Source organism: Haplochromis burtoni, unplaced genomic scaffold (assembly GCF_018398535.1).
Source record: "Haplochromis burtoni strain Fernald_Lab_line unplaced genomic scaffold, NCSU_Asbu1 Contig_1955, whole genome shotgun sequence".
NCBI classification, from domain to species: domain Eukaryota; kingdom Metazoa; phylum Chordata; class Actinopteri; order Cichliformes; family Cichlidae; genus Haplochromis; species Haplochromis burtoni.
The window spans coordinates 1-11,539 of record NW_024584316.1 but is presented as its reverse complement, the minus strand read 5'-3'; the positions used below and the strand labels follow the sequence as shown (position 1 = coordinate 11,539).

At 38.0% G+C, this 11,539-nt stretch overlaps 1 protein-coding gene across 1 annotated transcript in view; it reads right to left on the bottom strand.

The window, feature by feature from the left end:
* Window positions 1-11,068, bottom strand: part of LOC102309028 (B-cell receptor CD22) — a gene marked incomplete at its 3' end in the record, with an annotated part of 18,179 nt that extends 7,111 nt beyond the window's left edge. The window contains exons 1-6 of the mRNA XM_042217427.1: window positions 11,003-11,068; window positions 9,915-10,268; window positions 9,542-9,751; window positions 9,172-9,432; window positions 8,277-8,537; window positions 7,810-8,070 (exon numbers count right to left, since the gene is read on the bottom strand). Of these exons, the coding sequence (XP_042073361.1) occupies window positions 7,810-8,070; window positions 8,277-8,537; window positions 9,172-9,432; window positions 9,542-9,751; window positions 9,915-10,146 (1,225 nt within the window). The remainder of the gene's footprint in view (window positions 1-7,809; window positions 8,071-8,276; window positions 8,538-9,171; window positions 9,433-9,541; window positions 9,752-9,914; window positions 10,269-11,002) is intronic.
* Window positions 11,069-11,539: the final 471 nt, after the last annotated feature.

The window sequence follows — 11,539 nt, the reverse complement described above, 5'->3', positions numbered from 1 at the left end:
CATAATTCCACGGTTCCTATTGTTTGGGTAACTGTAGCTGCAGCCTATGTCCACTGTTGATCCTTTTAATGCGCAGATGTGAGTGGAAGTGTAAGTCACTGACCAACCAGTCTGACCCAGTACCGCTGTAACACAGAGCACATCAGACACTACAGACACAATCACAGTGACATTAATAAAAAAAAAAGACTTTTCACATCAAATTACATTATAAAACCCCCACTAATAACAGTACTTTTCTGCAATTATAAGTCTCATTCATTTTATCAGACAGTTTGACCATGCTATTAGGTAAATCAAGTTTTTTAATTTAATATTTAATTTTTTTATAAGAATCTGCAAGATTTAATGTAAATGCAAAGCTAAAATGGAATTCAATTTTAATTTCAATTTTATTTATGCAAAGCCAAATCTCAACAGCAGTTGCCTGCAAAACAACTGCATTTTAATTTACCATTGTCTGTATTTTCATGCAGAAAAAGATTTTTATGTGATGGTAAATTTCCTTTATTTTATTTTACTATTTTTGGTATCCAAGTGGCAGTTATTGGTTGTTGTTTTTTGTTGTTGTTGTTTTTACAAACTTTTTATAGTGTATTTTTTGGTCTCTAAGGGCTGATTTGCTAGTAACCAACACAGAATAGAAAGTTATGAAAATGCAGTGATGAGGTTTGGTTCCTTTTTTTCCTTTTCCTTTTTTTTTTCTTTTTCTCGTGCAGAGTCAGTTTCCTTCGGATAAACTAGACCCAGACTCAGATGTTGTGCTGCACATTTCAAACAGTCCTATCCATGTCTATCCTTCTTAAAAGACTGAAAGTTGCTGAATATGTCAACAGTGTTTTACCAAATCTTATTACCAAAACAATAATATAACTCAATAAAGAATGCATGGTAATGGGAAGTGATGCATTTGTAATTTTTTAAATGTAACTCTTTTAGTTTCATCTGAAAAGGCCCTTCATTGTAGAGGTTAGGTATTCAGTACCTGGCACAGTGAGAAGCAGGACAATAAATCCACTCAATGCTGCTGCAGTTACACTCATGGCTGCTCCTCTCATCTCTCCGTGTGATTTCAAAGAAAATTACATCAGTAAAGAATTGAGTTAGTGCATTTCACTGTGCAATAAAATAAGAATATAAACAAAGTCTTCTTACCATAGAGAAAGATGTTGTCTTCTAATGATAATGTTCTCATATGATCAGTTCAGTAAGCAGAAGGCAGAACTGTAGCTATTAGACCAAGCACACTTCCTTCCTCTTCGAGTTATTATTAGGCATGAAGTCAGTACATCTGGGACTGCTGTGGTTTTCCAATCCATATACAGCACTCTTAATATTTCCTATAAAGTCTTGAGGGAATAATTTGTGGTGTTCTAATGCCAAACCACAGCTCACCAAGGCCACTTTTAGAGAGAAAGAGAAATTCTCAGTTTTACAACTTTTATTTATCACAAGGAAAGGCATTTTCAAAGTACCTTATATTGCATAGACTGACAGTGGGGCCCATGTAGGATCCATACCGATTTTGTCTTTATGGGCCTACAAAAGGTTATCCTGTGGGCAACATATATGGGCTCCACCACAGAGAACCCATTATACTAAAGGGATCCCCAAAAAACAACTGCTCCACTCCCTTTGTGGGAGTTGGGGAATGTTATAAATGTGGACTGTATACTATACTACTACTGTAGACTGTTCACATATTTATAATACAGAAACGCCATAGACATCTTATTATTATATTTCAAGAGAAGATGTGAAAGTTTTCAGGCCAGATTCCATTTTCTATGACAGACTGAGCTTTTTGAGGATTTTAGGATTTTATGGTGTTTTTTTTAATTGTTTTTTATATTTTTTATTGATCCATAGTAGTTTACAGATTTGGTAATAAGTAAATAATTCTTTAGTCTGGAAGAACACACGTATTCCTTGGGTGTTTCAGGAAAGCCATAATTAAAATCCACTAAATTAAATGAGTGATGAAACCTGAAAATGGGTGTAGTTGAAAATAACTACTCGACTAACAAAGCAGCATTACCTGACGAAGACCCCACTCAACCCATAGCTGGGTAGCTATGGGATTATTCACCTGATACTGATGTAAGCTTTATGAAAAAAGGAAAATCTGAAGCATAATTTCAAACATGGTTCCTGAGAGGAGTCTAACAAATTATGATCCTTTCTGCCATTCCACTTCAAGAAGCTGAATTTTGCTGCTCTCTAGTGTTTCAGCATGAGAGCCAGATATATTCTTTTGACAGCTCAAAAATTGCCTTCATGATCAAACTGCTGCAGCGAAGCATTTTAAGGTGAGGTGAAGCAGTATTAAATTCTAACCTGACTCTGTTTTTCTAAGAATTCATTAATAAACTCAGAGTGTTTGACAAAGGCTCAAATCTGTACACAGCAGCTCAAAGTAAAACGGAGAGAGGCAGGCTTTTCTGTAGACTTTTGGATATAGCTGATGCATGTTGGCTAAAGCAACACAAACACATTATTTTTCAGTCTGAAATGAAGTAATATAACTAATACTGGGAAACTCAAGAAGTTTCTTTTCTATGGATTTCAGAGTTTAATTTCCAACTGTCTGCCAGTTTTTTAAACCCAGATTTCACCTTTAACAGAGACATCAATCAATAATCAATCAATCAATATTTAATTTGTATAGCACATTTAAAAAGGACAAAGTGCTTCACACAAGGTAGCAAAGCAGATTACAACAAAGGCAACAAAAACAGTTAAAAACAATTAAAAACAGTTATAGTTACAGTTACATAGCACAACTGCAGACCAGGTGGAAGTCTAATTTGCTTCAAAAGGTGAGTTTTTAAGTGTGATTTAAACAATTGAATGGAATCTGACATGCGAACATCGATAGGTAGATTGTTCCAGAGTTTGGGTGCTGCAATTGCAAAAGCTTGGTCCCCTCTGGTCTTTCGTCAGGCCCTTTGTTGCACTAAGAGCAGTTGGTTAGAGGATCTGAGTGCTCTCTTGGGGTTATACACGCCAAGAAGGTCTGTTAGGTAACTGGGCACCAGGTTATTTAAAAATTTAAAAGTATACAGAAGGATTTTAAAAACGATACGGTATTTAACAGGGAGCCAGTGTAGATTGGCTACAACTGGGGTGATGTGATCATGCCTTCTGGTGCCAGTTAAGAGGTGTGTTGCGGCATTTTGAACTAATTGCAAACGCTGGAGGAGACAGAATTGGAGGCCCATGTACAGAGAATTGCAATATATCTTAGAATCTTACAAACCAAATCATGAAATAAGGAGGGGTGAGGCAGGGACAGAGGCTTTATTCTTTGCTGCCAAAAACAAAACAAAAATAATGTTAGTAAATACATTTAGAGGGACCTATAAGTATATATTTGATTAAGTGGCTCCTTATTGCTAATAATTGTGAAGTTAGTGATGTATTAATACATCACAGAAAGTATTTTACATACGGGTAAAAGAAAAAAAATTACAATTATTTTTGGTGTTGAATAATTACAGTAAAAACCAAAATAATCCAGAGCACGGGGAAACAAAAGAAACAAGAAAATATTATCAATTATGTCATTAGCACATCTGGATCAAGAGTCATCACAATTAATAAATTACTGTAACATGTATATGTTTCATTAATATCTGACCAATAACTCAGGAAGAGTAGCGATTCTTGTGACAATGGAAAAGTGCCCATAAAATGATAGAAATGACCTTAAACACAATGCTGCTCAATTTCATACAGGTTAGTTATGACATCTGTGTGAAGAAGTTGGAGAGAGAACTCAAAAAGGTCAGTCAAATTTAAAATTGTCTTTGATGTAACTGTATTCAGGAGTGCTGGATGCATACTTAGGACTTCATAAAGATTTAAAAACATTACCGTGGATAAAAAGTCTGCTAGAGAGATGGTTTTCCATGTCTGGGAAGTCTGTTGACTGTGCTGTACAGAGCAGCTGGATCCTCTGCATCTTCTGGAGTTGTGGTCTGGATTCTGCTGAACAGATATCACAAAAAGCTCAAAACAGACTGAATTAAGTTGTTTTATTTCTGTAAACACACGAGAAGCCACTGACCTAGGGGAAGTACTAGCACTCCTGAAAGTGACAGCGGAGTAGACGACCCTCTCGTCTTCTTCCTTGTGTTTTTTGGCCTGGGCTGGTCTGATGTTGGCGTAGACCGCATCGGCCTTGTGTTTGACAAAGCGGAGAGCAGTATAGGCGACCTCGCCATCTGCAGATTGCAGCTGTAGACATAAGAAATGTACAATTCATAAAAGATTAAAATCAGTGCTTTAACTTTGACTACAAAGAAGAGTAGAGAGAACTTTTTTTTTTTTGTCTTTAGTTTACATTGTCAACTTTGTAGTAGTTGTACACTGTATTTTCACGTACTCGTGTTTTTTTTGGGATTTTTTGAAAGTTATATAATTGATTGGTTTGTATGTTGACACTACATGCATAATGTAATGTTTTCTATCGCCCATTTGCTGGGAGTAAGGGCGCCCTCCGTTTGCAAGGTGAGCTTGCTGCTTGCGGCACAGGGAAAGGAGGGCGGGGCGGCGGGGGATTCTCTGACTGGCTGGAGCAGCATCTAATAACTCGCAAAATAAAACAGAATAAAAAGAAACCAACAAACACAAAAACACCAGACATCATGATACAGACTTATAATCTGCACCGATGTTCTTTTTCGAAATTCTATATGTGAAAAGTGAGCGCGAGAGCCCTCGGTGCACCTCCAAGAGATGCTCTTGGAGGTAAAAGAAAGCTTATGCTGATGAATAACAGATTTTAGGGTGGATCTCAGAGTAGTATACAGCTACTGCACGGTTGCTTATTGTTTTAAAGTCGAGTTGGAACCTACAGAGTGCTGCAGTCACTTTAATGCTAGAATGTGTTTTTGTTTCTTTTGTACCAACATAGTTCACCTCCTCTCTCCTCTCACCTGTTCAATAGTGTCCGGTCTCTCTCCAGGCTCAGGCTGTTGTTGCTTGGGGGATCTCTTTTTTCTGGTCAGGATAATTCATTTTTAATGGTTAGTTCAAAGTGCTAAGTGCACTGATATTACAAACTCAACTACACAATAAATGACACTTAGCATCTGCTCACATGATCCATAGGATGACAGAGACGAGTAGGAGAGCCAGGAGAATAGCAGAGACTCCTGATATGACTGTTGGTTTCCACGCTCCTAACAAAGAAAAGTGGTCAAATCATTTAGAGTTAAGGGTGTGACCCCAATTTTAGACATCACCACTGTAAGTCAATGGATTTATAAAACTTAATCTCACTTAATTACTTAAACTTAAGCAAACCAAAAATCCCCAGTCTGATTAAAAATAGAAAGCTGCATGAGACAACTACATGTGTCGCTTATGACTCACATACACAAACAGAGAACAGTATAATTTCCCCCAAACAGAAATAATTTAACAAGAGCAGTGCCCTTTGAATGGAAGGCACACCCAGGTCCAGATGGTTAGTTATAACTTTCAGTGTTTAATCAACATTTCTGGTTTCACTTACTTGATACAACAGTCAGCTGTAAGGTGGAGTAATGATGTCCTCTGTTGTTCTGGGCCACACAGGAATAACTCCCACTGTGTTCAGGTGTGATGTCAGTGATGGTGAAGTTCTGTCCTGATGCTTTTGGTGAGTCTTCATCCTCCTTGTACCAGGTGTAATTAGCTGCTGGGTTAGCATCACTGCTACAGGTCAGAGTCACTGAACTGCCCTCCACGATCTCACCAGACGGACGCACTGACACAGAGGGAAGCTTTGGAGCATCTGGAGGAGAAAACATTTGTAACTGTGTATTTGAACTTTTATATAGCACAGTTTAACAGCATAGTCTGAGCTACTAAATGATACATCCTTTACATCATCCAGTGCAGCTGCTCATTGATCTGTAGCAGCTGACTGTTAATGTTAACAAACGCTGAGTAATCAGCTTAAAGAAACAACCAGTTTTACTCACATTTCACATCAACGGAAAGTTTCTTAGGTGTTGATGCTCCCAGCCCGTTCTCAGCTGTACAGTAATACTCTCCAGAGTCGACGGACTGGACGGAGTTGAAGGAGAGCTGTGAATCTGTACTGAGAGGTGTTCGATTGTTCGCCTTGTACCAGGTGTAACCAGCTGCTGGGTTAGCATCACTGCTACAGGTCAGAGTCACTGAAATGTGCTCCTTGATTTCACCAGACGGACTCAGTGACACAGAGGGAGGCTTTGGAGCATCTGGAGGAGAAAACAAAGGGAAATAAATACATGGTATTATTTCCTTCAAAGGCTGAAAACTTGACCAAATCAAAAACCTCAATGTTTGAATTTTTGACCACATCAAACAAGTCTGTAAGTGTCGAGTTCCGGAGTTCAACATCCTCAGACACAATATAAGCTGATCAAATGACAGTTTATTATTGTTAACTCCACAACTGTCTGTTCTTTCAGTAAAATGAGCATGTTTGCTGTTATTAACATTCACACCAGCAGAATATGAAGGTGTGACACTCTGTCCAGTCTCAAAAGGTTCATTTCATTGAGAATTTTTCTGGAACTTTGTGTTTTTCTGCCAATGCTTGGATGTTGTTATTCACATCTAAGTCATTGTCACTATCATCTATTTTCTCACACTCGTCAATACACCCTGAACAGCTTTTAAACCTCTCGCAGTGCTAGATTATCTATCCATACATTTTTAACCACTTTTCAAGCTTGGCAGAAAACGTTCTTACAGTATCATCAGTTTAAAATGTAAAGTTTCTCAGTAATGAAGAGAAGTTGAGCAATATGCATGTTTTTAAAACCTCATGCAGCCTTGAATTTCCTTTAAGAGTTATTATTATTAAATCACCAGCAGAATCACTGCCGTGCTCTCCTCTGTCTGACCTGTGATAAATGTCACTGCAGACTGTAATCATGAAATAGACAGAGGAGAAGAAAGATGATATTATACATATTTTCACTTACTATAGCCTATACATAGTTTCACTCACATTTCACATCAATAGTGATGGATTTAAGTTTTGACCCCAGCTTGTTCACAGCTCTACAGCAATACTGTCCAGAGTCAGAGGACTGGATGGAGCTGAAGATGAGCTGTGGGTTTTTGCTGAGTTGTTGGCTGTTCTTCTTGTACCAGACAAACGTAGCTGCTGGGTTAGCATCACTGCTACAGGTCAGAGTCACTGCAGTGCCCTCTGTGATTTCACCAGAGGGACTCACTGACACAGAGGGAGGCTTTGGAGCATCTGCAGGAAACACAAGGAGACAAAAGCATGTTATTAGTTCCTTCAAAGGTTGAATTATTGATCAAATCAAACAACTCAATGAATCTAATGCTACAGGAGCTTCTCAGGTGAGGAGATTTGGATGGTGTAGCAGAGATGTGTTCTCAGCCACATCATGACTTCATCAGCCAATCGATTTAATGTTTACACTATATTTACATAACCCTATTACCTAAAGTGTCAGTGGGGACACTGATTTGATAATCTCATAATCTTATGTTATGTTTCAAAATAGAGCATAGAGAAAAGATCAAATGTCTGAGGAAAAAGTATCATTTTAAGAAAAGAATAATGGTAAAAAAAATTAGCTTGGTTGGGTACAAAAAATCTTATCTGTAAATTGTGGAACAACTTCAGAAAAATGTTCCTCAATTTAAATTGTGAAGACTTTCAATACATGATCATCTGCAGTACATGATATCATCAAAAGATTCTGGAAATCTTGAGATGGGGCCCAAAATCTATATTGGATAGCATCGGAAACAAGCAAGTGATCGAGTAAAACGGTAAACTTGTTCACCTACATTTGACATCAATGGAGGTATATTCAGATTTCTTCCTCCCCACTTTGTTCTGAGCTGTACAGTAATACTCTCCAGAGTCAGAGGGCTGGATGGAGCTGAAGGAGAGCTGCTGTTCACTACTGAGAGGCTTTTGTCCATTCTTCTTGTACCAGGAGTATTGAGCTGCTGGATTAGCATCACTGCTACAGATCAGAGTCACTGATCCGCCCTCCCTGAATTCATTAGAAGGGCTCACCATCACTGACACAAACTTTGGAGCATCTGGAAAAGAAAATATATTTATACAATCATTTAGTATTTTGGGAAAATGATAAAATATTGACATAATGTAACATCGGAAAGTCTAGTATTTCAATCTCAAATTAATCTTCATGTTAAAAAATATTTAAAAGGACAGAAAAAAAACATCTCACTATGAAAGACAGAAGTTATTGATGGGTGAAATATATGAAATTATTCCCACTCACATTTCACATTAATAGAAACATATTCAGATGTCCTACTTCCCACTGTATTAGCAGCTATACAGTAATACTGTCCAGAGTCAGAGGGCTGGATGGAGCTGAAGAAGAGCTGCCGTTCTTTACTGAGAGGTGTTCTTCCATTTATCTTGTACCAGACAAACGTAGCTGCTGGGTTAGCTTCACTGCTACAGGTCAGAGTGACTGAAGTGCCCTCTTTGATTTCACCAGACGGACGCACTGACACAGAGGGAGGCTTTGGAGCATCTGGAGGAGATATCAAGGTTTATTAAAATTAACAAGATAACCAAATATCAGTGTGTGTGTGTGTGTTTACCGATGTGAGTTGTAGGGATATGTAGTACTGTGTGAAGACTCCTTCAAATTTAAATTCTACTCTCCAGCCAAAAATCCATATCATTTTAACAGTCTCTCTCTATATTTCCGTTTCTATAAAAGAAAACATATTTTTTTATGACTTGTGGTGCATACCTGAGTGCAGCACCATTTTAGAATATGGAGTCTTTTTTTTTTTTTAAAGAATGAATCTATTGCAGTTAAATTCTATTTTTTCTGTTATTCACACCCAGTGATATAGTTATAGTTGTTGTTCCTGTGTTATGTGTAGATCACTGATGACAGATTTCAAAACAAGTAGTAAGTAGTAAGTAGAAATAATGGTTTCTTTTTTGTGTTCTTGGTGAATGTTTTGTTGTCTGTCAGGAAAAGTTAGAACAACACAGACATTTGTTGATAAGATCCCTCCTACAGATTAAACAGTGCCAGATTATTAGGCACAGTGTGAGTGAATGAGAAATATAGAAGAAACAAAAGAACTAAGGACATTTGAAAGGTAGTGAATGCATTTAAGAAAACCTATTACTGAAACAGATTCACTCACATTTCACATCAATAAAGATGGATTCAGATGTCCTCTTCCCCAGATCATTCTCAGCAGTACAGTAATACTGTCCAGAGTCAGAGGGCTGGATGGAGCTGAAGGAGAGCCACCACTCCTTACTCAGAGGTGTTTGACCATCCTCCTTGTACCAGGTGTAACTAGCTGCTGGGTTAGCATCACTGCTACAGGTCAGAGTCACTGAACTGCCCTCCACTATCTCAGCAGAGGGACTCACTGACACAGAGGGAAGCTTTGGAACATCTGGAGGAGATGAAAATCTTTAAATTGTGATTTTTTTCCCCCCTAATATTGAAGATTTTATTTCACATGTTACTTGACATTTCATAGTGACACTGTGGAGTAAACTCACACACTGCAGCAGAGCGGTAACCCTCATGTCCTTTAACAGCACAGGAATAGCTGCTGTCATCACCTCCAACAGAGACTCGCAGAGATGTTTCTTCCTCTATTTTCTGTCCATTTTTGTACCAAACATATGATGGAGGATCAATTACATCACAGCTGCTGTGACACTGCAGCTCTGTGTGGGCTGATGATTTTCTTCTCTTCACCTGCAGGTCTGAATATGGAAGGAAAGAACAAATCGTCTTCATTTTAACTAAACCATCAAAGTGAATGAACACAGAAAAACAAACCTTCAGAGCAGGTTGAATGTAAGCAACGTGGCTAAAAGCAAGTGACTGAAAGACAAAGACAATATTTATTTTCAATGAAAATCTTACCTGTGACAGTCAAAGTGACTCCAGGTGAGCCAGTATAACTTCCACCATACTGGTTTGTCATGAATCTGAACTTGTACTCAGCTGAGTCACTCTCTCTCAGGTCTGTGATCCTCAGAGTGCAGTCCTTCTCATGAAACTGGTACTCAACCCGCCCTGTGTAGTCTGGGTCTGTTCTCAAATCCACTGGCCCATAATACTCATTTCTAATAAACCAAAATCTTTCCCGAAACATAATTCCACGGTTCCTATTGTTTGGGTAACTGTAGCTGCAGCCTATGTCCACTGTTGATCCTTTTAATGCGCAGATGTGAGTGGAAGTGTAAGTCACTGACCAACCAGTCTGACCCAGTACCGCTGTAACACAGAGCACATCAGACACTACAGACACAATCACAGTGACATTAATAATGGAAACACTTGTATAAGGTTTCTTTATTCTAAGAAAACATGGAAACCAAAAAAGATGTGTTACTATGAAAATAGAGCTCTCTCTTTTTCATCACACTGTCACACTTTATGTTCATGAGTTGGGATTTCTTCATGTATTAAGCTATAGTGAACAAAGAGACTGCAAGCCTGCAGGAGGAGATAAATAGGACTTTGTAACCTAAACGCTGTTCTTGTGAGTCCCAGATGTTCATCTTTTACTTCTCTTCTCTCTAATGAGTCTGATGATGAGTTTTAAATAAAACAGAAGTGCTTCATGCTCCTGTTGCTGTATTCGTAGGTCTCTAACGGCTCATTTGCAAGTAGCTAAATACAGAATGGAAAGTTATGAAAATTAATTTATGAGGTTTGGTTCCCTTTTTTAGTACAGACACTCATCACTGAATCCTTCAGATAAACTACTATCAGACCCACAGAAAGTTATATCAAACAGTCCTATGTCTACATGTCTACATATCTATGTATTTATAAAGCTAATGAGAGATGCTGAATATGTGAAAATCTTTATCTGTGGAGACTAGTTCATTGGCACAATAATATCCCTCTTTAATGAACACAATAATTTTAAACATCATATTTGTAAACTTTTAAAGTAAATGTAACTCGCTTAGCCTTTGTTGTAAAATTTAGGTATTCAGTACCTGACACAGTCAGAAGCAGTCCAACAAATCCACTCACTGCTGCTGCAGTTACACTCCTGGCTGTTCCTCTCATCTTTCTCTGCTACTTCAAAGAAAATTACATCAGTAAAAAATTGAGTTATTGCATTTTACTGTAAAAAAATCGATCAAATAACTACATTAAAACATGAACCTCGACTTACCATAGAGAAAGGTGCTGTCTTTTAACGGTAATGTTTTTCAGTGATCAGTTCAGTAAGTAGAAGACAGAAGTCAAGCTGTTAAACTAATCACACTTCCTTCCTCTTCCCATTAATAATCAGTATGATGCCAGTAAACCCGGGACGCTCTGGTTTCTGTGCACATGTAGCCCCTTAATATTTTCTATTAAGTCTTAAAGGGCTATTTTACTGCGTTCTAATTCCAAACCTCAGCTCAACACAACCAAAGACATTTATAGAGAGAAGAAGAACTAGTTTTACAACTTTTATTTATGTAACACGAGATCTCAACAAATTCAGTTTTACCTTCTTGGACCCGGGGCCTGTTCTTCGTACC